Source organism: Trachurus japonicus, chromosome 14, assembly GCF_045865225.1.
Source record: "Trachurus japonicus isolate A0001 chromosome 14, Traja_1.0".
Classification (NCBI taxonomy): domain Eukaryota; kingdom Metazoa; phylum Chordata; class Actinopteri; order Carangiformes; family Carangidae; genus Trachurus; species Trachurus japonicus.
The window spans coordinates 19,760,280-19,785,291 of NC_140920.1; the positions used below are offsets into that span (position 1 = coordinate 19,760,280).

Sequence of the window (25,012 nt, forward strand, 5' to 3'; positions counted from 1 at the left end):
GTGATTGGAGTTTGATAAATTCACTGTAATCCACTCGGCATCTGACATTGTAAATGAGTGCTAAACAACACCAGGCATGGTGCATGGTGCATGCCACCCATAGACCGTAAAAAAAAAAGTAGCCACCAGTTTTTTAATATATTGCAAACTGGCGCGCTTTTATTTTGAAGGCTGGCCCGGCTGGTTTCCTGTTCGACACTGAGCGATTTAACGCGGCGGAGCAGCAGCGCCGGTGTGGTGAAACAATCAGACTTTGGAGCAGAGGAGGGGGCTGTCCAAGTAAAGTTAGCCCCGTGAGGAGGAACGGTTTGTACCTTGAGGTCAGGCCGCAGAATGACCGACCTGTGGGTGTCGGTGTCGGTGCTGGGAGCCGCGGTGCTGCTCAGCGAGGCGGCCCGGCGCGGCTCGGCTCGGCTCGGCTCGGTTTACTGGGTTTACCTGCTGGAGGCGGCGTCCACCTTCCAGCTCTGCTGCTGCACGCACGAACTGAAGCTGCTGGGGGAGACGGCGCGGCTGGAGCTGCCGGTCGGCCTCGCCCTCACCTACACCATGACGGTCATCCACCTCCTAACTTTCCGCGGGGCGACGTGTAATCCCTGCGGGGCTCTGGAGAGCTTCTGCCGGGGAAGCAGCAGCGGCAAGGCGGCGGCGGTCGTCGTCGCCTGCCAGTTCGGAGCAGCGGTCGCCGCGCAGTATTTCGCCGCCGCCGTGTGGTCGCAGGGTCTGTCCGACATCCACGTGAAGCACCAGCGGTTCGGCTTCAGGTGTTTCGACCCGCTGGGCGGCACCGTGCTGGAGGCCGCGGCCGTGGAGCTGGGCTGCGCCTTCGTGGTCCAGGCTGCGGCCATGACCGTGCACAAAGTGGACGAGAAGCTCCGCGCGCACTGCATCGCTGCGGTCATCACCGGGCTGGTCTACACAGGTGAGTGAGTGACCGGGGGGGTTTACCTGGTTTACCTTTATCCTGTCATACACAACAACACACATGCACATAAAAAGTCCTGCATGACATCTTCTATATGGATATCAGTAAAAATCACCTAAAGCTCTTTAACCTGGTTCAGGTGTTTGTCTGGGTTTCCAGTCAAACATAAATTTAAGTCATTAAAGTCATTTATTAAACAAAACGTAATGTCCCATCATCTTATGTGAGGATTTCCAGTTTTTCTCAGTTTTGTTGTGGGAACAGCTGGAGGAGGTTTTGACACTTTGCTTCATCAAACACAATGAACAAAGTGACAATATTTGAAAGTAGGCTATGTTATTAGACGAGTTGTGAAAGTGAACAGACTTGAGCTAATATTTCCTTGGTGTTTTTTTTTTAATTCTGTTTTTGTGAATCACAAGTATTTATTGAATGATATATTTTATTGACCAAACTTTTAATAATGATTTAATATATGAAAGTAAGGAAGCACTTTATTACTTTTCCCATGACATCCCTGGTTCTCAATACACACAGGTGCTTAAAGACAGATATAAATGATAAAAGAACTAGGAGAGATGAAGTACTAAAATGAATGACAAATTAAAAAAAAAAGTTGAGTTGAAACTAAAAGTGCATGTTTCCAAGCAAAGCATTTTTTAAAAGATGAGTTTTAATGATTAAACTCTGTCATTGCATAGGGATAAATTAATGTCTTTGCATGCTCAGCCGACCTGTTGTGTACAGACGATTCAGAAAGTTCTCACCAGTAGGGTGAAGTGTTAATATAAACACAGGCTCATTTTGGCCCCAGGGCCTCATTATGAGTTTAATTTGACTTTAATTTTTTGGTTTGGAAAGAGGCTGAAGATGAGCGGAGGATCTCTGCTCAGTCCTGATGTTGACTCTCTGCTTTTTCTCTTCCTCTCTCTGAAGGTGGAAGTATTTCAGGAGCTGTTTTTAACCCCGTCCTGGCCTTCTCCATCCAGTTCCCCTGCAGCGGACACACATACCTGGAGTACTGCTTCGTCTACTGGCTCGGCCCGATCCTAGGTGAGGAGACAGAGAGACAGATAATGGGATCACACACAGACAAACATACAGATAAACACTTGGGGCATTTGGGAGTGTTAAAGCTGTACCTCTGGTAGTTGCCACAGTGCCAAGGTGCCCAAGCTCAAAGCATGTGGATGTTTGTAGGCGCTCGTAGCGATACAAATACTGAACATGTCTCAGTCATGAACAAATTAAAATGCCAATTAAATAACAGGTTTGAAAATCAAGTTTTCCAGAGGCCCACAAGTTGTCAAAGATATTTAGAGTTATTTCTGATAATTAGGGCCACGGGGCAATTGCACCGAGCACTGGCCCCTACAACTATGAAATAGCTGCAGGGACCAGTGCTATTGACAGAGATGCAAAACCGGCCGTAGCTCCCGTGGCCCTATCAAAATTTCCCAGAGGAAATTTTCTAGGTTTTTTTTATTGTTATTTTTACTTATTAATAATAGATCAATATCTTTGCTAAGAGTTTGATTGGCTCCTGCGTTCTCCACATGTGGGCGGAGCAGGTGTGGTGTATGGTTAACAACATGAACACGGTTGGAAGCTCTTTGGGAAAAGTTAAGTCAAACTGAATAACACAGAGAAAGTGTTTTGTTTTTTTAAAGTTTAGACATCACATCTGCTAAAATGAATCTTTTTTTTCTATGCAATTTTGTGGCTTTCTGAGCATAAGAAACTTATCAAACAGGTTGTTTCCAGATGTAGTTATATTAATCCAGGTGAACTATCATCATCACTACAACCTCTGGCCCTCTCTTTCTGTGAGGTGTGAAAAGCACTGTGGTGTTTGATTCATTAATAAAGCTCTTACTGGTCCTCACCTCCTTACATCACCACGGTAACCTGCTCTGTGTCTCCACATGTGCTCCCAGGTGTGGCGAGCTGCATCCTGCTTATTGAGAAGGTCATCCCTTTCCTCTCTGGGAAGAATACGACCGGGATGGACGTCCCTGCTGGCCAGAAACAGAAGACACAGTAGCCGGGACGCGGGGACGCTCCACGGTCGCCACAGCGCGTCGTCTTCCACATCTCATGTGAATAATACCAGCAAAAACAGCTCGTTTTTCCTTTTGTCATTAACACTTATGAAGCAGCACATTAAGACCAGTTATGACCTGAACCGTTAATGTGAAAAACAGGAAAACACACATATTTAAATGAACAGCATTTACAGTGATCTTTACAGAACACATGGTAACCTAATTACTGTATGTAGCGCAGGTTAAAGGACAAAGTGCTTGAAACATTGAAAAGCAAATAACGGTTGATAACGTTGGCTTCAGAGCTGCTGTTGGAAGTGACACAGATATTATACCAATCAAGTTACAGTACTGACAGACAATCTACAATATGATGTATACTGATTTCTAATTAAAACTTCATTTTCAGGTTACATTTTATTTTTTATTATGTCACATTTTAGATATTTAGATTTGATAGATTTTAACATGTGAGATAATAGATGCACCTTTACTTAAGTTTTGCCAAATATTCTCCATGTGACTGAAGAGACTGTGAAAGCACAACACTAAAAACAGAGGTGAATGTAACTGTTGAAATGAGATTTTAACTCACTGCTCCATCACTACTTTGCATAAGATGACACAAAATGGGGAACAAAAACAGTTGGAAGCACTTTGATTACAAAACATGGAAATGATAAAACACGACTGAACTCGAGCGAAACATAACATATTACTGATGCTTTAATTAGTCGTTTTCTCTATGCAGTTTGGTTGATTTTGGAAGCACAACAAGTTTTTGTGAACATCTTTAGTTTTGAAAGCTAATTTCTCTATCTGTTGGGGCCATTCATTAGATTTTGTTTTTAATATTTTCACTGCACATGACATAAAATAAGTGTGACTCTGCTTTTTCTCGATGCCAACAGTCCAAGTGATGACATTCCTATAACATACTGTATATGCACACAGCCAAATCTATTGAGATGTTTATTGTTTCTTTATCATATTTTAAATCCCACACAAGGTGTTCTGACCCAGAGGTGACGGTGACAGCACAAAAGTTTGAAGGTCTTTGTTTGATCATGGCTGTAATTTTGCACAGTTGTCAAAGCTTTACTCTTTCAAATGTCTGTAATTACTGTTTGGCTTTTTCAAATGTCTGTAATTACACCAAACGTTTGGCTTTTTTTGTTTTTTTTCCTAACGTACTTGTTACGTGAACACAAGTTAAAGAAAACTGGATTTCACCTAGTTTTCCTCTTTTACTGTTGAGAGTTTGCTTTCCTGCACAAACGACTTCGTGTTTTCATTGCAGCTGATCATTTACTGTTTATCCTTAATATTGACAAAGACTTGGAGTAAACCAGTGTAATATTTGCGCTGGGATATGATTGATATACTGCACTTTGTTTTGTTTTCTCTCTATCAGAACCACACAAATGTCTGTTTCTCTGTGAACCAAGCTGATTAACATTTTAATACCTCTCAAGTCTGGATGGTCATAATGTGTAACTGGATGATTATGATAAGAATGTAAATAAACATTGATTTTTCTCTTACATTTCTCTGACTCAGTGTTTCAAAATATACATGTTTTTATTATATACTTGGTGGTGTGTATTGTGTTTTAAAGGCATTTATTAGAAATGCCTTTTTTCCTCCTCCTTAAATTGAATTCTCTATTTTATTTAAATGCCATACAAGGAAAATGCTAAATTTAAGCCTCCAGCATGTGCAAAGACACGTCTCCATGTGTCATTAAACCTGGCAAGTGAATCATTTGTCTCATCTTATTTTCCCTGTTTTAACAAAATAGAAATGTCAGACTGACCGTGCCAGCTCAGTCTCCTGTTGTTATCCTCCAGGAGACCTAAAACCATATTAAATCCTGTCGTGCCTCTAGAGCTCCTGTTACTTTGGCTCACACGGCATCTGTTGCATAATGTGACCTCCGTGGCCTTTACCAGCCCTCAGCCCCGTGTTGACCGACCAAACCAAATACCAAAGTCACTCGGCAGCATAGATAACATTCAACACAACCAACTTGAGACTCACATGAGACTGACTCCACATGATCATCCAGAACATGTCAATCATTATTGATGTCACAGTGAGCTGGGACCGCACTGTGTCGGTGACAGTTTAACACTGAATTGTGAACATTACAGATAAACACAATGTTAAAAATTCACTTTAGTCAACACATGTTCAATTTTAACTATTGCACAGATTTATCAACATTACTACTTTTTTCATTGTCTTTATTTTATTCTATTCTATTTATTTAGGTTCAATCAATACACACATTTGCCTCATGAAGATAAACATCGTCTTTAAAAGCTGTTGTTACACATATACTGCATACAATTTGTGTAGAACCATACATTTTTCCTGTAGCTTCAGCTACTTAAAGATTATACATAAAAATAAAATAGCAGGGAAACATAACTTTACATAGACAGACCATTCATTTGTGCTATAACTTTTAGTGAGGAACACTGAGCTCAGTCCAGCTGCCATACCTTTGTGAAACCTTCCATATTATCATGAAGGCTATAAGTCCATTTTTCCAGAGGAGGATTTTCATTATGGCCTTGTTGATAGCATACAGTTGTTACCATTTAACTCACGCTGTGTCTGTTTCATTTGTGAGTACTCCAAGCTGATGATACTTTATCAGCCAGTATGAGAGAACATGGCAATAGTACAAAAGTGAGTTTGTTTTGTTGTTGACATACACAGTAAGACCCAAAAAGTCCTGACCTTTCTGGATATTCCCCAAATTTGAATATGTCTTTGCGTGCCGTGCGCCATGAGGCTAATGTTTATGTTTCCTGCTTTTTTGCTTTAATGAAATGCTCAAACCAAACATAGAAGAGGTGCCAGCTAACACTGGACGGCGCTGGCTGGCACAAATGCACTTGACTTCACAAATCACAAATGACATCATCTAAACTTTACATTAAATCACACTTATTTACAGCTGGAACCTCCACCCTTCATTTGCTGCTGGTAAGAATAGTCTAACATAAATTGTAGCAGAGACAATGTGGTTTAAAGGTGTGTAAAAGTATTGGACGGTCAGAGCAGTGACACAAGGCAAAAATGACGTGAGGATTAAAACCCATTTTATTATGACAAATGTACAAGATCAGATTCATAAGAAATAACAGTAAAGTTAACAAAAATGTAAGGAGCAGACAAAACACCAACAACCAGTCTACTAGGGTCTATACACAGTGGACAGGGTGTTTTTCCTCCCAGATTCATCATGAGGTAAATAGGAAACTCTGTTAACACTCAGTCATTGGCACCGTCTTCCTCTGAACTCCCATTGCAGCCTTTTATTTCGCGCCTCGCTCTGTTTTCCTGTGCAGGTCTTGGTACTGGTTATTTCATAACCGTGAGATACATATTAATACATTCTCCTTATCTCTGTGGAGAGCATAAAATGGGGTTACTCAACAAGCACATGTCCACATTTCTGTACTTCAACTCGGATCACCAGAACACACACTCGTCTCTTGGTAGAATTGGTTTTATATTCTGTCTGTCTAATCTAAAAGCTAAATATTGTGTATAGAAGCCTATGTCGTGTGCGCTGCGAGCAGCACATATAGGTTTTTGTCTTGGAAATCATCTTTTGGCCACAGCCAGTATCAAAACAGTATGATAAATAGAGTGGTTTATCCTCTGTGAAGACCATGCTGAGACTAATTTACAAAATATTTTACATTTTCTCTTTAATCCGATTCAGCCGCCTAGATTATTTTCTACGATAAGTTCCCATCTCCCCCCAGGTTTTTCTATAACATGCCTTTAGTGGGTCAGCGCATGCTTACCAATGCAGTTTCACTGCAGACGATGAGATATTCTGCGGCGTCTATTTCACGAGTCCTTCAGCACTTAATGCAACAGGTCAGGAAATAAACAGACATCCTTAAAACATGCCAACGTTTCCTGGTTTTGTTACAAAAGAATGTTTGTGCCAGTATTAGTTCCCTACAAAAAGAAAACTATTAGAAACTCATGCAATCCCAAAGAATTGCCCAATATATTTTTTTTCCATGATTAAAAAATGTCTCTAAATATATTACAGCAAAAACTACAAATGTACACACAGACTGGTTCCAGCAGAGGTCAGTAAAGTCATTGGTTTGTTTTTCTTTTTCTGTCCATTTCCCTCTGTCCAATAAACTGCATCCTGACACTTCAAAACTAAATAAACATGTTTTATTTTCCACTATCTAAATCTGGGCTGAGGTCTTTAAGGTCGCAATCGGACCCAAACAATAACTCAAAGATTATGAAAACAGAGGATCTTAACGTAGAAATGTAGACTTTGTTAATAGGAAGATCCAGGGGGAATAGAAAAACAAAACAAAAGAAAAATGAAAAGAAAAGAAAATCAAGTTGCTGGGGAGCTGAGTGTTATTTGAGTTAATAAAAACCAAGGGTCTGCAGGTTTTTTAACCTTCTATAAAGGACAATGTACAAAGAAAATAAGACACTTTACATTTCAGACAGAGGCAACAACAAATAAATGTTAAGATATACAAAAAATACATCATAATAAAAAAAAAAGTTGACATACATGTAATAAGGGGAAGCTAGACTAGATCTCAAGTTTAGAAGGGACAAGAGTTTTACTTCTGATTCTGTTTCTGTCCCCAAACAAAGTGGGAGCTCACCACTGATACCGATGGCAGCAAACAGACTTAAAATAATTATATATGTTTACAATATACAAAAGCTACTCTATTACTGGAGGGCAGGGCTTAGAAACGAGGGCTGGTCGCCTGGCGGGTCATCTATACATTCACACCTTCACCTGATGCAAGGGGTTGAATATATACTGTATGTAGAACACTTTAATATCCAGCGCAGAGGAAACTGGGAATAATGTCTTTGTCTTCCATCTACAATAACCTGTACACACACACGCACACACACCAGTATCTGACCAGCAATATCCCAGAGGGGGTGTGTGGAGGGTTAGCTTATCAAATATGTGATCCAAGTCGAACTCATCATCCCATCTATACACCTCCACCCAAAAAAAAGTTAATAAATAGTCTTATCTAAACTTTTTGCAAATTAAATGGAAAATACGTCAGAATAGTTTAAAGCCAAAGTTTGACATTTTGGAAATGTGCTTTGCAGAGGACAGGTCGGTGAAAAGTGCCATCTCAAATCTGCTGGTTAAACACAAAGCTGCAGTCACTTATCACTCATCACTAAGTAACAGTTCATGTCAGTTCATGTTTCACGTACGACATTTTCAACACTAAAAACTGTGGCTAAAAACCATTCTACTTAATTTCTCTTGTTAATATTTGGTGTGGGTGGAGAAGGGTGGGGTGAGCATCTGTTTCTATGAACTTGCAGTTTTTGTTTTGTTTTGTAATACTGTTCCTTGTGTACTTCTGTGTGTATATGTCAAGAGCTTATCCTCTCAATAAATTCAAATATCAGAGAAAACAGTATGAACAAGGAAAAACTGGAATGAACTTTAAATAACCTCAAAACACAAACAAAATGAGACCGTTTGGTTTTAAAGAAAGCCAACCAGAAATCAAATCCCACTGATTTCACACATTCTGATTAACTTAATTAATTAGCTGGTGTGGCTACACATTAGCCCAAACAACAATAACTACACCCACAGCTTTCGTTAATGAGAACAGGTAGCAAAGTGTTTCCTACTACAGTTTTAATTGACTTTTTGCAAAATACTGTTGTTGATCTCTGTGTGTTGTTGTGTTTAGTTTTTTTTTTTTTTTTTTGAAGAGAGCAACTGGAACACTTGATATCAAATATCCAGTTGCTAAGATCAATTCTGCATTTTAAGCAAAATATTTATCCAGGAAAAATCACTAACTGCTGTGTTAGTTTGTCAAATAAGCTGCTTTTTGTTGTGTGGTTGTAAACGAGCCAAGTGTCTGCAGCTTCATATTTAACAGTTATGAGAGCAGGATTGATCTTCTCATCTAACTCAGCCAGAAAGCCAATGATCATATTTATCAAAATGTCAAACCTTTTGATGCCCAGAAGTTTTTTCGAATTGTGGAATGCCTTGCTTTACTCTCATAAAATGTTCAGTCATTCAAATAACTACAAAGCTTCAACTATTTTCTACACAATAAACAACTTCAGTGCCAATTTTCCCTACATGTCGATGAGTAACGGAGCAAAACGTGTAAAAAATGTTGAGTGTAACATTCAAGGAAAAATAAAAAAAAATTAAAAAGGAGATAGGAGAAATGATGTGTGACACATTTGTAGAGGGAGGAGGTGGTTTGGCAGTGGAGCTGGACGATGTCGGTGGTTTGCAGGTAAAACGACTATTACCAAACAAAGAGACTTGATAAGTTGGTGCCCTTATTAGTTACTGTTACAATCCCACAGCGACGGCGTCAGACTGGTGACAGATCCAGTTCTCACTGAGGCGGAAGTCGCTGAGAATCAAGCTCCGGGTGACACACGTAAAAAGGACGACGAGGAAGTGTTGGTGGGGGAGGGAATAATAAAGTTAAGCAATATAAAAATACAATACCACAAAAAATGAAACAGTACACCATTTTGTTTTTTTTGTTTTTTACAACTGTTCATTATTGCAGACGTAGTCCACTAGGTCTGTGACTCCTAACAGGTCGTCTTCGTCGTCTTCCTGCGTCGCTGCCTCCTGGCCGGCCAGGCCGTTGGGTGCGATGGCGGCAGCCGGTGCGGCGCTGGCGGCTTTGGGCGGCTCTGCCTGCGGGACGGGGCCCGGGGCGGCTGGGGTGGCCGGGGTGCTCGGGGCGGCCGGCCGGCTGATGACGCCGTCCAGGCTCTTCTTCGGGCTCTGTCCGTTGGTGGGCGGCGCCTCGGCCGCATTGCTGTCCGATAGATTTGTTCCCTTTGACTCCTCCTCCGCCTTCTTCTCCTTTGGTTTCTCCTCTTCCTCGTCGTCATCGTCCGAGTCAATGCGGTTCACCCGCTTGCGGATGGGACGATCCTCCTCTGACGAGTCGTCAGAGTCATCGTCCGAGTCGTCGTCTTCGGACGCTCTCCTGCGTTTAAGTGCAAGATGTCGGCGTCGCTGCCGTGAGTCTTCCTCGGAGGAGTCGGCTCTCCTCTTCACCCTCCGTTCCCTCGGCTCCTCCTCCGAGTCTCTGGAGAAACTCGCTGGAAAAAACAAACCAAACAAAAACAAGAAACACCTTCAGCTTCAGGTCGTCAACAACCATTTCTGCTAATGAGGAGATTATTTAGAAATTATGACAGAAATGTCACTTCTATCCTGAGGACTTCGTACTGCAGTGATGTAAACACTTACAAGGACCGAACTTCATTAAAACTGATCCAACAAGGAATCACAATCAGCCCTTTTCTCTTTTGGTTTAGATGTAGTGTCACTGTCCACAGTATCCGTCACGTTGACAGTGACACTGGCAGAACAGACTGACGGAAGGAATGAATGAATTATAGCTGCTGCGCAGCGATGGGTCGGGTCCGGGCTAATTTTGGCAAATTTAGGCAAATTCTGAGCAACAAACAGGAGAATAGGAAGACAGGACAGTTGACCTTATAATGTTCAATTTGCACCAGTTGAGGATTGAACCCACAACCTCGGGAACCAAAGACCGTTGTTTATTGCACTGAGCTAATTGACAAGTGGCAGTTCCACTGCGCTCTGTCTCAGCTGATTGCGCTCATATGGAGGTTAGATCGTCCAATGTAGAACTGTTTTTATACAAAGTGCAGCCAAACACCAGGCTGAAGGAGCAGCAGAGCTCCTCTGACAGCTCCTCTGTGGAGCTGCAGGAGAGCTGCAGGTGAACAGGCTGGAGAGCAGCGACGTCCTCGTCCTCTTTTTTTTTCTTTTTTCTCAGCGCCGTAGTTACAGGTGATTCACATCTATGTCCCTGTAGGCTACATTTATTGTCTGACCTTCCTTCATGGGGGCTGCTGCACATACTGTCAGTCCTCCTGTGTAACTTTTTGCTGCGAAATATGACTGAAGGCACGTGAACTCTGCACGTGTCGACACGCCCCCATGAGTTGACGACATAAGGACCTAATAATAATAATAATATAACCGATAGTATTAATCGGTCAAAGTTCTTGTTATCGGTTAAACGGTTAATCATGTGCATCCCTACTCTGCAGCAAAGCGATTAGACTTCAACCGAGAACTTTTACAGATCATTTTAGCTGCTCTTCATATACAATGTTTACCGTCTATATAATTACACCGACTTCAGTCTTTTATTGGGAAAATGCTAATGAAGCTGGTTTGGTGTTGTAACAGTACTGTTAGCTTTGTGATTTGACTTTGTGTTCAGCGACATGGGGCCATGTCTGAGAGAAAAGGGAGCAGTGATGATCAGAAACGTTCTCCTGCTTTACAACTTACAGCTCATTGACTGGGACAGCATGGATTAAAGCAAAAAAAATCTTTTGACTGAAATTTTTTTTCAGGCTAAATCATATTCTCCTGTTCATCTTTACGCTATGCCGCCCTTTGAGAGTGGTTCCTTTTTTTTGCCACACAGTTGCTTCCCAAATACTGTATTTTCATATAAAAAGGAGTGTAGTGTGTAGGCCTTAGCCCAGGGGTTCTCAACCTTTTGCAAGCTGCATCTGTAATACATTTTTTTGATAATATTATTATTATGACCGTGAATGTCTAATTCTTTCTTTTATTCTGTGGCTCTGTTATTGTTGCTGTTTGGTGTCTGTGTTTTGTTCTCATGTTTCTCTTTGAAGAGAGATCTTAATCTCACGGTGAGTGACCAGCAGTGACTCAGTTCAAAGGTCTCATGGACCTGAGTGTCTCTGTCCGTGGTGCTGAAGTGCTTCATGAATTACTGTCATGACTTTTAAACATGTGTTTCTGAGAGCAGCAGGGGGACAGGATATTTTACCTTCGGGCCAAACCAGGATCTTGTTGTAAAATGACTGAATGCCACTTGTGCTCAGATCAGAGAGACGTACTCTCTATTATTATTGCTGTTGTGTGAGGTATCAAAACAAAACGTCAAGGTGTTTCTGACTCACCTTCGCTCTCCGAGCTTTCCTGGTGATGTCTGGGTTTCACTTTAGCCCGGTTGGTTTCTGCCTGAGATCCATCAGACTCCGACGTCTCGCAGTAGTTCACCTGCTTCTTCTGACTCCGCCGAGACCGCCGTCGACTCATGTCAAGATCACTGTCGCTGTATTCACTGGAGCCTTCGGTCACTGGACAAACACACAAGACACAACAATTGCAATGGGTACAAATGTAACCGCTGAAGCAGACACTGACCTGTTTGGCTGAATATTATTGCAATGAAGCTTTATGAGACAGACAGAATTTTGGAATGAAGAAAAAACAAATGCAAAGATTTTCAATCTGCAACAGTTTGAAACAGTGAAATGCAAAAAGCCTGAACATGTGAGACATTAGCCAGAGAAGTTGTTTTCAATATTTTCATAAAGTTAAACACCATTGATGATGGTGATGGTGATGATAATAATTATAATAATATATTAAGTGTTCAGATATGTCTACCACTTCCAGCCATCTGTCTAAATCCATTCATATTCACCGATACGTACAACAGAGCAGTGAAAGTGTCAGAACAGAGACCAGAAACTGATGAATATAATTTATGTACCGATTTCATCTTCGTCCTCCTCATCCGTCTCTTCCTCTTCATCGTCAGAATAACCTCTTGGTCTCCGCCGCTTCCGGGAGCTTCGTCTTCGCGACGGCCGCTTCTTGCTCCGTGACGAGGTGCGATGCTTTCCTTTGTTGCTGCCGAAGTCGCTGTCGTTGGAGTCACCGTCCGTTTCAGCCTCGGACCCGTTCTCCGATACGACAAACTCTTCTTCTGAGCTGAAAGACAAACAGAAAGAAAAAACGAAGGATTTGTAAATGCGTCCCTGTGAACAGAAACCTCCCGTCAGAGTCGTCTCGTCTCTTTCTACCTTTCGCTCAGGCGGAACTCCTCCTCGCTCTCCTCCTCGTCCACGGTGCTGTCGCTGTCCAGGTCGTTGAGTCGCCGGCGTTTCTTCTTGCGTTGACTGATGCTGGGCCGTGGCGGGCGGCCGTTCTCCTTCCCCTCATCCGCCTGCAGGATAGTGGACATGTCCTTCCCCCTGCAGCCTGTGATGTTGGCCATGTCTTTACCCCGGCCGGCTCCTGTGGACAGTGGACAGTAACCCTAGTGAACACTTCTCACGTCTTAAAGGGACAGTTGAACGTGTTTGGAAACATGGCTCCATCTTGAGCTCACTGATTAACACATTTCTCCAAATGAAAAATATTGTTTTAAATCATTTTCAGCACGTCCTCCTACCTCCACCCTCCGCTTCTTTGATGTCTTCTTCAATTGCCTCCTCGATCGCCTCATCAAATTCATCAAATCTGTAAAAAAAAATGAACATTAGCACAGACAGGAATCACATTTCACGAGCAGTTGAACACACCGTGCTATCAGAGCACGTCGGCCAATTCCTGCGAAGAGAATTTAAAACCTGCTCAAACACGAGGCCAAAACGTGACCATAACGTGACCATAAGAAACTCTACTGCTGTTTTAATGAGCACTGGGAACTAACGAGGTCTTCATAGATGCGATGGGTGAGGAGAGGAATGTTCTCTCGTACGCTCTCTGTCTGTGATCTCACCTGATCAATAACCTTATTCCACAGCAAACCTCAACTAAGACTAAAATCTGTGTATAAAACCGGTCAGTCGTTCTGAAGGAGAGCGTTTCTCTCGGTGCACAAACCTGTAGCTGATGTTTTTCTTCGCCCTCGTTGATCTTCGACCCCAGCTCTTACTCCGCTTCGGTTCCTTCTTCTCTTTAATGATGATCTCTGGCTTTTCTTCCTCTACCTCCACCTGCGCAGAGCGAGGATTCATCATTTGCGGTTTAAACATTAGTTACCGAATATTTTCCAGTCTGACTTTACGACCAGAGGTTGTACTCACGGAGGGTGTGATGATGTTTTCAACACTGATTCCAACGTAAATAAGACGCTCTTTCCTGCAAGAGATAGAACACACAAAGAGTGTTTCACCATCAATAAGACAAGACATCATGGCCCTGATCAATACACTGTTTATTGCTTTTGATTTTCAAATGCAATTTTGTTTAGATTTCTGTACATTGTAATGCTATGATTGTTCTACGTCCCAACATCCACTATGTAAAATATATTTTTTCAAAGTCTACTAGTGACCTCACGTATTATTTATTATAGCTAAGGTTTGATTCTTAGACCTGATGAGGTGAAAAAATGCAGGAGTTCAGAATAAGCTGAAGAGAGAGAACAGATAGAAAGAAAACTCGCTCTTCTACAGGACCACACAATTAATCAAAAATCTAAAAGTCAGCTCCAGTTCTTAATGATAAAATGTTAAATGTGTCAGAGGCTTTCAAATCTCATCCCCCTGATGTAAGGAAACATGTTTGTGTCATCGTCATTTTTATATCTTTTCAGTGGTAATTAAATGAAAAATATATAAATAATTAAATTTCAACAAAAACTTTGACCAGAAACCTGCCAAAATAACTTCAATATGATTTTTTGAATGTCATTCAGCTCTAATATCACGATGAACTTAAAAACGCAGCAAACTCGGGGCCTTAAAAATGACCACCGTGTTGAATCTACCTAAATTTGACAATTTCACAAAACCAGATGAAAAAAGTGGGTCAAGAAACAGCGAGGCAGTAAAACCCCAAAATCAAACAGGAGGCATCGTTAGCTGAAAAAAATAAAAAGGCAGCTCCTCTCCACATGTTTTTATGAGCAGATAAAACACAAACCGTCTCACCTTCTCTCAGCTCGCTCCCTCTTCTTCAAAGCAGCGTCGAGGTTTTGCAGCTGCTCTTCTAGTTTCTCGCAGAGTAGCTTCTACAGAGGGAACAACGGTTACATCATTAAAAACAAGAGCCACGTTTTATTAAGCTCCTCTGATCTGCTGTTTGTTTGCTGCTCGGCGCGGTACGTACGTGTTGACAGGGCGGACAGAACCACTCTCCATCAGGGATGATCATGAGCGGAGGCCTCAGACAGGCTGTGTGGTAGCCGCTGTCACACGAGTCACACAGCAGGATCTACAAAGCAGATGTGGACAGATGTTATTAGAGGCTTATTAACACATCTAAATTAAAATAGTTAAATCCCATTTTTAAATAATTTGACAACACCTGATATGTTTTAAGAATCGTGGGGTTTTTTTGTAGTTTGGTAAATAACTATCAGAGTGAAGACGTTCTAAATAAACAAGATATAGAAGTGCCCAGTCAAATACAAAACGCTTCATTGTTTCGGCAGCAAAAACTAAACTCACCCATAATTTATCCTGAATCCATGCGTGTATTGATTTTGGCTGCAGAATGAATTATCTCATCACTGGAACATTTGCCATCTGTCTGCAGTTAACGGAGAACGACCATCTCACAATCTGAGGCTGAGCGATAATGAAACTCAGAGCAGTCGCAGTAGTTAACTTCTGCCTGACTGCAGCTCTTCCACCACTCCTGACTCCATGTGTGAGTCACGCAACTTTGTTTATGGAGAAAAATAATTGGAACTTTTACTCCTGGAGTCAGGGGAACTAGAAATAACTCCTACCAATCTGCAGCTTCGTTAAAAAAAGAAGAAGAAAAAGTTCAATCCAGCGAATAAAAACACACTCTGTAGCTGTGTTACTGTTGATTCTACTGGTTCAGTCCGACCTAGAAACTCTCTTCAGCCTAAACATTTATAGTCGTTCCAGGATTTAGACTCATACAGTGTGATATGATATCATCATCCGTAGCCTATTACCACAAAAACAGATTTTACTCACTCCGCCCACACATTCAAATCTAATCAGAGATGTAATGAAACATTTCCAGCCTGAGAAAATTAAATTGTCTTTGAAGAAACAAGATTAATTTTACAAAACATATAAACTTTTTATGAATCATTTTATGTAATTATCTGACAGGAGCTGAGATGAGTGTAACATTTCTGCAAGGAAACAAAGGACATCACACTGTGAATCTAACTTTTACTTTTAATATGTATTTGTTGTTTATATTTTTTCTTTCTTCTTCCTATGTGTGTTGGACATGTGTACTTCAATTGGTTTTGACCGACTGCAAATAATCAAACGGTCAAGAAGAAACAATGACAACCAACCTGGACTGGCTCATAATTGTCATATCTGTCTTATCTTTTATATCTTGTCATATGATTTCTTTCCGTTTGTGTTATTACTTCATGGATGTTTGGACGTGTGTGTATAGACACGAGTGTGTGTGTGCTGTATGTTGCAAAAAAAACAGGTGCAACAGGAATCTTCCTTGATTAAATTTTAAACTTTCTTTTTTATAGCTGAGCTCTTTTTAATAACTTTAAAGTTGATCTATTTTTTTTATTTTACTTCTTTGCTCCTGTTTTTAACTCTGTGTTTTTTGTTTTTATGCTGTTCTTTAAAAAAAAAAAAGTTTTGTCTTTATGTAAAGCACATTGAGATGCCTTGGTATGAAATGCGCTATATAAATAAAGATGCCTTGCCTTGCATAAATTTGCGACTTGCCATAGAATATCCTTTTCCTTTTTTACCCAATATTGCTGTCATACATCTCAGCTGCCTTGTGTCTAACCAGTCTAAACATTGTGTTGTTGCTCCTCAGCTCTCTACCTGCCTCACTGCACATCTTTAAACTTGTTTGTTTTCTTCAGCGTCCTCATGATATCACAACTTTTCCTTGCACATATTGCTCCTCAATTCTTTTAAAAATGTATTTTATATCCTGTCTTCTCTCCCCCCCTCTCCTCCTCTTCCTCTCTCATACAGTGAGACTCAGGTCAACGTGTTGTGAACCCACCAGCTCGGGGTGATTTGGAAGACCACAGTGTTTACAGGGGTCGTCGTTTGGAGGTAGGTCGTCGTCCGAGGACGTCGATGAGTCCGAGCTCCGCCTCTCTCGGTTCCGGTTCCGCCGCTTCCTGCTCCGCTCCACCTTGTAGTCTTCGTCGCTGTCGTCCTCTTCCTCGCTCTCCTCCTCGTCACTGGACTCCTCCTCGCTGTTCTCGTCCTCGTCTTCAGAGCCTTTCTTTTTGCGGCGTGTTCGGGTGTTGGACCATCGGACCTTCCGCCTCTTTCTCCCCTTGAAACAAACACAAGTTCAGATCTTTGCATCTCATGTGCACATCGTTATTATTACTAGTAGCAATAAGCTGAACAGACATAAGAATTTCTCAGAGGGGATTAAAAAAAGAAGTACCGGTATATATATAATATCAGGAAGATTTTAAAGCGGGTGTATAACCACGGTATTTTATTCTGAAAAGATTTCAAAAGCTAATCTCCTTTCACAGCGACTGTTTACTGTCATGACAGACAGAAGAAAATGAAATCAAATGTAAACATGGCCTCTTGATGGGCAGGCTGACCTTTGGTTTAGGCTGACCCTCCTGGTCCGTCTTCTTCTCTCTTGGTTTCTTCTGCACAACCTTCACCTCCTCCTCGTCTTCCTCTTCCTCCTCCTTCTCCGCCTTGTTGTCCTCGCATTTCTCAGCCGCCGGCGCAGCCTGGGATTTCTCCATCTTCCTGTCCTGGATCTCCACGGCTTTCGGAGTCGGTCTGGAGATCCTGGGCGACCTCCGGAGAGACATCCCCGTGTTCGTGTCCGACTCCGAGTCCTGTCTCTCCTCTCTCCTCAGCTCAGCTTTCCTTCTGTGAGTGAAGGGCCTCACCCTCCGACGGGCGCTCTTCTCCGGAGCGTCTGCCGGAGCTTCGCCGCCGTTTGCCACCTCTTTCTTTGTCGCAGACTCCTCGTCTTCGCTCGCGCTCTTACCCTCCTTCTCGGCGGGTTTATCGGTGGACGGTTTTCTGCTGGGACGGTCCGGCTGTTCCTTCTCCGTTGGGGGTTCGGCTTCGGCTTCTTTGCTCGAGTTTTGGGAAGCAGATTCCTCTGTTTTGGTTGAACTCTCGCTCTCTTCACGAGCATTTTTCTCCTTTTCTGCTTTATCGCTTTTCGACACTTTATCTTCTGCAGAATCCTCTTTACTCTCTTTGTCTGCAGACAGTTGTTTTTCACCGTCTTTCTCATCGTCTGCCTCTTTTTCTCTTCCCTTATCAGCGTCCTTTTGACTCTCTTTTGACGGACGCTCTGCCTCCGTTTGTTCCGACACCTTTTCCACCTCTTTCTCTGTTTTTTCATCATTTTCCTTCACCTTCTCGGCCGGACTGGATGGTTTATCTTTCCCCTCAGAAGCCTTGTCTGTTTTTTCAACAGAGTTCACTTCAGCTGTCTTGTCGTCCTGTGTCTTTGTTGGATCCTGTTTAACAGCTTCTGCCTCCTTGGGCCCTGGCGTCTTGTCGCCCGTCTTGGTGGCGTCACGCTTCGTGTCGTCTTCACAGTTGACACTTTCCTTTATATCCTCGGGCTTTTCCGTCTTTTCCGAGGGCGCGCTGGTTTCCTCTGGAGTCGTCTCCGTGGCAGCAGGTTTAGAGGCTTCTGATTCATCATCCACCTTTTTAACCTCAGAAGACTCTGTGCTTTTCTTACTGTCGGACGTTTTCTCTGATTTCTCAACCTGTGAGGGTTGGTCTGCTTTTTTAATGACAGAAGAAGTTTTAATGATATGTGAACTCTCTGTGCTGCCCCCGTCTTTTACCTTTTCTGTTGATTTAATAACAGATGGCGACTCTGTGTTTTTAGGGCTGTCAGATTTCTCTGGAGGAACTTCAATGACAGGCGGCGACTTCACTCCTGGTTTCTTTTCCTGTGCCGAGTCGTCACGCTGCTCCACGTTAGTCTTGGATGTTTCTGTTTCTTTAGCGTCTTTATCCCCAGCTTCTGGTTCCTCCTTCTGCATTGTCTTAGTTTCTGCAGCCTGACCCGACTCTGAGGTGTCCATGTCCTCACAGGCCGGTTTGCCCCCTGAATCTTTCGATTCGGCTACTTTGGATGTGACTTCATGATTTAAATTTAGTTTCTCTGACTCATCGGTTGTTAATGTTTTATCAGGCTCCTTTAATGTGGTCGTCTTAGACTCTGCTGTATCTGCAGGTTGCTCTTTGATTTCTTCAGACTTGTCATGATTAGCAGTCGTCTCGTGTGCATTATTTACATCTTTAGGTAACGGTGGCGACTCTGCTTTAGGTGGTGGAGGAGATTTGTGTGCTTCTTTCTTTTCTGTTTCTGTACTGTTTTCCTTTTCTGAACTCCTCTTATCCGACTCTGTGATCTTCGGTGCTTCATCTTTTTTAGGTTCCACGTTCTCCTTCTCTGTGGCTGAGGAGGCGTTTTCTTTCACCTCTGCGGGTTTTGGTTCGGCGGTGGTGGCAGTGTCTTTTAACGAGTCGCTCAAATGGCTCTGGAGATCTTTCTCAGGCGGCGGCTTGATTTCACCGTTGACGTGATCGTTTACGCTCGGGGCTTTCTTGGTCTGTTCGGGAGCCGTCTCGGCTTTGGGGGCGTCCTTGGCCTGAGACACCGACGGGTTTTGGACTATGATGCTGCTGCTGTTGCTGTTTTTCTCAAAGTCTTCGCTGAACTTCATCCCTCTTTTCTTCAGAGGGATCTTGGCCTGCTGGTCGTTCTTCAGCGCCTGCTGGATCTCCTCTGCAGTGCTCCTCTTGACCTGCTCGCCTTTCTCCACCTTCAGCGGTAAACTCAGGGGTTCTGGGGCGGCTTCGCTTGCTGCTGGGCTCGTTTTAGTTTCCGACACCTCCATGGGCTCCTCTTTGATGGTCTGCACTTTTGCACTGATGTTTTCTGAACTGAGCTCGGCCTCGGTTTTGTCTGCGACGATGCCGTTCGGTGACGATTTGGCCTCAGAAGCTTCTGGTTTCAAGTTGTCCTCCTGCGTTACTACTTTGTCACCGTCCTCTGTCTTTGGTGAGACCGGACAGGCAGCTTTACTGGAGTCTTTGCCTTCTTCATCTGATGAGGAGTCGATCTTTTTTACTCCCCCTGAAACACGAATAAAAAGGTCAAACTTTATTTGTACAACACATTTAAAACAACACTTGTTGCCTAAGGTGCTGGAGGAGTTAGGTAATTCAACGTAGAATAAGACAAGTATTAAATAAAATCTTCTCTATCTCTTCACATGCCCAATAAACACAACACTAAGGAAAAATACATTAATTAAAAAACATAAAACCCCCAAATAAAGGCGACAGAAAACATTAAACCTATAAGACCAGATTGTAGCTGACCTGCCAGAATGAGTAACAGTGTGATGTAACTTTACTCTTTGTTCCTTCTTTCCCCCTGAACTCCTTTGTATAAAGTGTTAGTGTACTGTGTATTAACCCTGCAGTAACTCTTACATGTCTTTTTTCCCTGTGACACAACCCAAATGTAAACCTAAAAGATTTTCTGAAAGAATACAAAGTCTAACAAAGCAGGTAAAGTAGCATTACGTTACTTTGATATTAACAATTCTGAAATTAGAAAGTCCAAAGTTTTTCCACCTTCTTTGTCTTCATCTTCACCGTCAGCTTTGTTTTGCTGCTTCAGCAGCTCGTCCCTTTTCAACAGCTCCGGGTCGATTTGCGTCTTGAGCAGAGCGACCACCTCGGCCAAGTCGTTTCTATCTCTGCAGAGACAAAGGTGTTAATGAACAGGACCGAGTTAACAACACAGTTATAACACCATTTTCAGTTCATTTCATTTCATTCACCACTGCCTGCTGAGACTTTTCTGGTTTACCTGACGATGCATTTCCACGTCGACCCGTCCAAGTCGTCCTGCTCCTCCAGGTAGACGCGCACGTTGTTGTCTTGGTCCAGCTGAAACCAGTACATCTGTCCATCCTTGTCCCGGCCGATTGGCTGCAGGCGCATCTTATCTGGGTCCTCCTCATTGATGGCTGTTTTGAACTTAACATTTTCGTCAAACTGAATCTCACACAAATACTGTAGAGAAAAAAGAGACACAATTAGAGTGAGTAACGCCACATTAACACTCCACAACACAAAGACATGAACTATGAGCGATTGCACTGATGATTGTTGATCATCATCAATCACTAATCACAACTCTGTTCAGCAGCAAACAGGACAGAGAGACAGGGATTATTTTCTGCATTAAGGAAATTGTGTTCATTCATATTATTCATTCATTCATTCATTCATATTAGAGCTGCCGGTATAGCTTTTGGCCTTTTCAATCTGTTTTTGGAATTCATTATTTTACTGTTTTCTGCTGCTTTTAATATGTAATTTTACACCAATGATGACTTTAGTATCAAAGGACTCACTTTAAGTATCCCCGTCTTGCACTCCAGCGTCATCTCCTTGTATCCTTTCTCTTCGAGCTCCCACGCCCATGTTGTGTTGAACTCCTGGCAAACCTGTGAGGAAACAAGAAACTCTGTTCAACCTGAGCCCCTTACAATACATAACATCACAAAGCTCCAGTTGGCAAAGTTAAATGAACACATCTGAACATCACAGGCTGCACAGCTGTACAAGAAGATACTCGCTCCACATGGAGAAGACAATTTACAAGCATGTAAATTGCATCATGCTTTTATTATAGTAAAGTAACTGTGAGTGCGGTCTGGACGGTCTGTGTCTGTGTCCCATGATGGTCTAAATGTGATCACTGATTCTTTCCCACTGGTCTAAAAGCTGCACTAATCAATTTTCTTCATATCAACAATGGACCACGTGGTTCCTTTGTAATGGTGAGTCAACAGAGATTCAAGCAGCTCTTTAACATCCTGGTTTTGCTTTGGTCTGAACTTTTCAAAGTTAATCACATGCATATGAGAAAATGAAAAAGATATCCATCCCTACTAGTGTATGCCTAATAAATATACCATTTACCTTGACTAGATATTTCTCCCATCTGTCTGCAGACACCGACTTGCCAATCTTCCTCAGCAGCTTGACATGAAGATCGACCAGCAGCTTTGGGACTGAGGAGAAATTCAACAGACAAAGTGATTAAAGTGAAGTCTAAAAAAAAGACAAGTTTAGGATGGAACATGTGAATCTGTTGAGCTCTGATACCGAGAAAAAGAGAGACAGCGTCAGATATCAGACCGAGTGGCTGTGGCATTCAGATTTACAATGACACATAACATGATAACAATAACAGGTATTATTAACAAAAAAGTATCTCAAAGAACAAATCAAAAACTATTACAAATATACTTATAAAATCTGGTCTACATCACTGGGGACAGTCTGAAGAACATTTTAACAACAGTTTCATTAAAGTGCTTTCACAACTTCTGTCCCTTCCAAACGACATCAGACCAGATCTAGATTATAAACCGTTACATGTAGATGTTTTAAGTCTGGACCACATACACACACAGAGGCAACTACACATACTCTGTCTTCTTTAGGTGAAAACAAAAAGTGCAAATGTTGTGATTTTGAGCGTGTATTCACATCCAGACCATGTCAGACTAGGTCTAACCTCAATAACACTTCACATACGCTCTGGACTAGACTACTGGCTAGAGTGTGGAGGCTGTTTCAGACTCATGGAAATAAGATGGATAATACAGATGCTTTCCCCCCAGTTTGCACCACATCAGACTGGATCTAGATCAAAAACTACTAAACCAAGGGTATATTTGACTAGGTTAGCATGGAGTGTGTAAACACAAAAAAACTGTTCAGATTTCTGAACCCTCTAGTGAAAACAATAAAACAAACGCAGTATTTCATAGCCGCCGATTTACCTATTAAAAAAAACAAAAAACCTGTATCTGCATCTGAATCCAGATGAACCCAGAAAGGCCTCAGAATAGTTGGTCAAGTTTCATCTCAGAGAGACCTGCTTCTCTTCAGTGTCTGCCTGAGTTAATTTGAACGGAGCAGATGTCAGTGTGAGGTGAAAATTATTGGACGGTCGGCGCATGCGCAGAGCAACAACTGTATAATAACTCGTCAAGTCCAACACAATGAGCACGACAAACGGAAGTTCACCGGCTTTAACCTCACATGCAGCTACAGCAAGCTCATTGTGTGGCATTACTTTGCCAACGACGGTGTGAGAATAACACAAATGTGCACGAAAGAGCCACTAAAATGCACAGCCAGGCCATAAATGCATGTCGTTGACAGAGATAATCGTGTTTCTGGTGGTGGAATACGTTTTATTTTGAAAGCCCAAACCGGATATTGTATTTGTTATGGGCGCCTTGACAGAAGCAGTGCGAAACACTACATGACAAAATATTTTAACTGTAAATAAAGTGCACATTTTCGTGCCCGTCTCACACAACGACACCTTTACCGATTAACGATCACGGTCCACCGTGAGTTGCATGAAGTAGCAGCAGCTTTACCGCCTCGCACGCACTGTTTTCCCCGCACATTAGTGCCCTGTGTTGTGTTACGAGGAGCGTTACAGTGGCAGATAAAGGCAGCTTGGAAAAAATTAAGCCCAATTCAAAAGCTAAAAAGTGACAGAAAACCTCGACTAATTCGGCACCTTCACACTCGGGGGACCGACAAATTGCACAGAGACACGTTTTCCACTTCGAAGAGCAGCTCTGGGAGGAGGTTAACTCACATTTAAGTAAAGCAGAAGGTTAGAAAACCACACAATAACACACAACTAGCTAACGTAGCTGCTAGCCTGCTAGCACGATACCATTATCATTAAAGCGGCGGTGAAGTCTGGGGGGTGTTTCTGCCCCTACCTGAGGATGTGTCCTGCAGATATCGCTCCAGCTGAGGAAAGGTGAGCTCCGGCAGGTCCAGCAGCGCTCCGTACCGCTCGAGGAAGGAGCAAATCACTGCGTAATTCGGACACAAACCGGGGGAAGAACTCGCCGTTGCCGCCGAAGCAGCCATCTTTTCCACACCACTGTCAAGCCAGCCGGAATCAACCCGACTGCTTCCGGTGTTACCAAAATACAACAGCGGATAAAAGAAAACAAACGATAAAATGAAGTAAATAAATACTCGTTAATTATTTCATTATTAAAGAGTAGTGATATATAAGCATAATTTTTTTTTTTAAGTGTTAACGTTCATGCAAAATACACTATACAAATACATAAAATATTTTCAGATGCGCTTAAACTGGCAGCAGCAAAGTCTGGTAGCTCTGAGTTTTTAACTTTTTACTCAACTGTTGCTTTGTTTTTGTTGTGTTTTGTCTATTTTGTCAACTACTGATGGATACATCTGTGAGGAGAGGAGATTCTTTCATTGAAAATGGAGCAGATCTGGAGGATGCCACCCTGTTCCAGCTGAGATGAGCTGGAACAGGGTTTGATATATCAAAAGTTTGATATTGCTTGTTGGTTGCAATGCTGTTGGTGCAAAGGTGGAGGCTTGAAAGTGGAGATGTACTGTATGTACATCTGCCGTCAGTCATGTCAAGTCTCTGCCCAACAAGAGCGATGAGCTGGAGATGTTACTGAAGGCTAATTCTTCTGCAAATGGTAGATGAGCTGACAGAAAAATGAATTTCCCTTTGGGGATTAATAAAGTAATTTGTATTTGTATATTCATAAAACATGTATTCAAGTGCAGCATCTGTGTACTATTATAAAACCACAGGGATAATATAGATATCAGAGAGTTCTCTCATTATTGTATCCAGATATGGTCCATCCTGCAGCTACCACGTAATGAGTAGAGTGGGTTAATAAGAGTTGCAGAATCAGTATTAATCTGTAGGCCTGTTTAATCTCTTTACAACATGTCATCCATGTTTAATATTGTTTTACTTTGGGAGGAATCAAAGGCGTGGGCCTAAATATAAGATAGCAGTGTTGCACATACAGCATCTGTGTGAGTCATTTAAATGGTAAAATTGCAGACAGGAAAAAATAAAATAAACAGCATATTCAGTTCCAACAGATACATTTAAAGGGAAACTGTAATTTCCTGTGTGGATAATGAGTGCCATAGGAAAAGTTGTCATTACAGTTTGGTAATAATTCAATAACAATAATCCTGTGACTGTGAATGCACCACAATGGGGAGAAACTGTCTGTTTACACTGGGTTTTTTTTTTCTTTACTTGAAAACCAGTCAATCTCCAACAGAAATAAGACTTTCTGTCAGAACTTTTAAGTAAATCCCTATTGAT

At 42.1% G+C, this 25,012-nt stretch overlaps 2 protein-coding genes across 2 annotated transcripts; one reads left to right on the forward strand and one right to left on the reverse strand.

The window, feature by feature from the left end:
- The first annotated feature begins 256 nt into the window (after window positions 1–256).
- On the forward strand, window positions 257–3,047 carry LOC146974684 (aquaporin-11-like). The gene is made up of 3 exons (XM_085798258.1): window positions 257–922; window positions 1,862–1,978; window positions 2,863–3,047. Exons 1-3 carry the CDS (start codon window positions 334–336, stop codon window positions 2,967–2,969), a joined length of 813 nt encoding a protein of 270 aa, XP_085654384.1. The 5' UTR covers window positions 257–333; the 3' UTR covers window positions 2,970–3,047.
- A 6,416-nt stretch (window positions 3,048–9,463) lies between these two features.
- Window positions 9,464–23,785, reverse strand: rsf1b.1 (remodeling and spacing factor 1b, tandem duplicate 1). Its single transcript, XM_085798259.1, has 16 exons — window positions 23,610–23,785; window positions 21,775–21,866; window positions 21,204–21,296; window positions 20,654–20,859; window positions 20,416–20,540; window positions 17,382–19,909; window positions 16,814–17,095; window positions 14,945–15,049; window positions 14,767–14,846; window positions 13,918–13,972; window positions 13,715–13,827; window positions 13,281–13,348; window positions 12,910–13,123; window positions 12,597–12,817; window positions 11,998–12,177; window positions 9,464–10,122 (listed from the first exon to the last, which is right to left on the reverse strand). Exons 1-16 carry the CDS (start codon window positions 23,761–23,763, stop codon window positions 9,554–9,556), a joined length of 5,085 nt encoding a protein of 1,694 aa, XP_085654385.1. The 5' UTR covers window positions 23,764–23,785; the 3' UTR covers window positions 9,464–9,553.
- Between the last annotated feature and the right edge of the window lie 1,227 nt (window positions 23,786–25,012).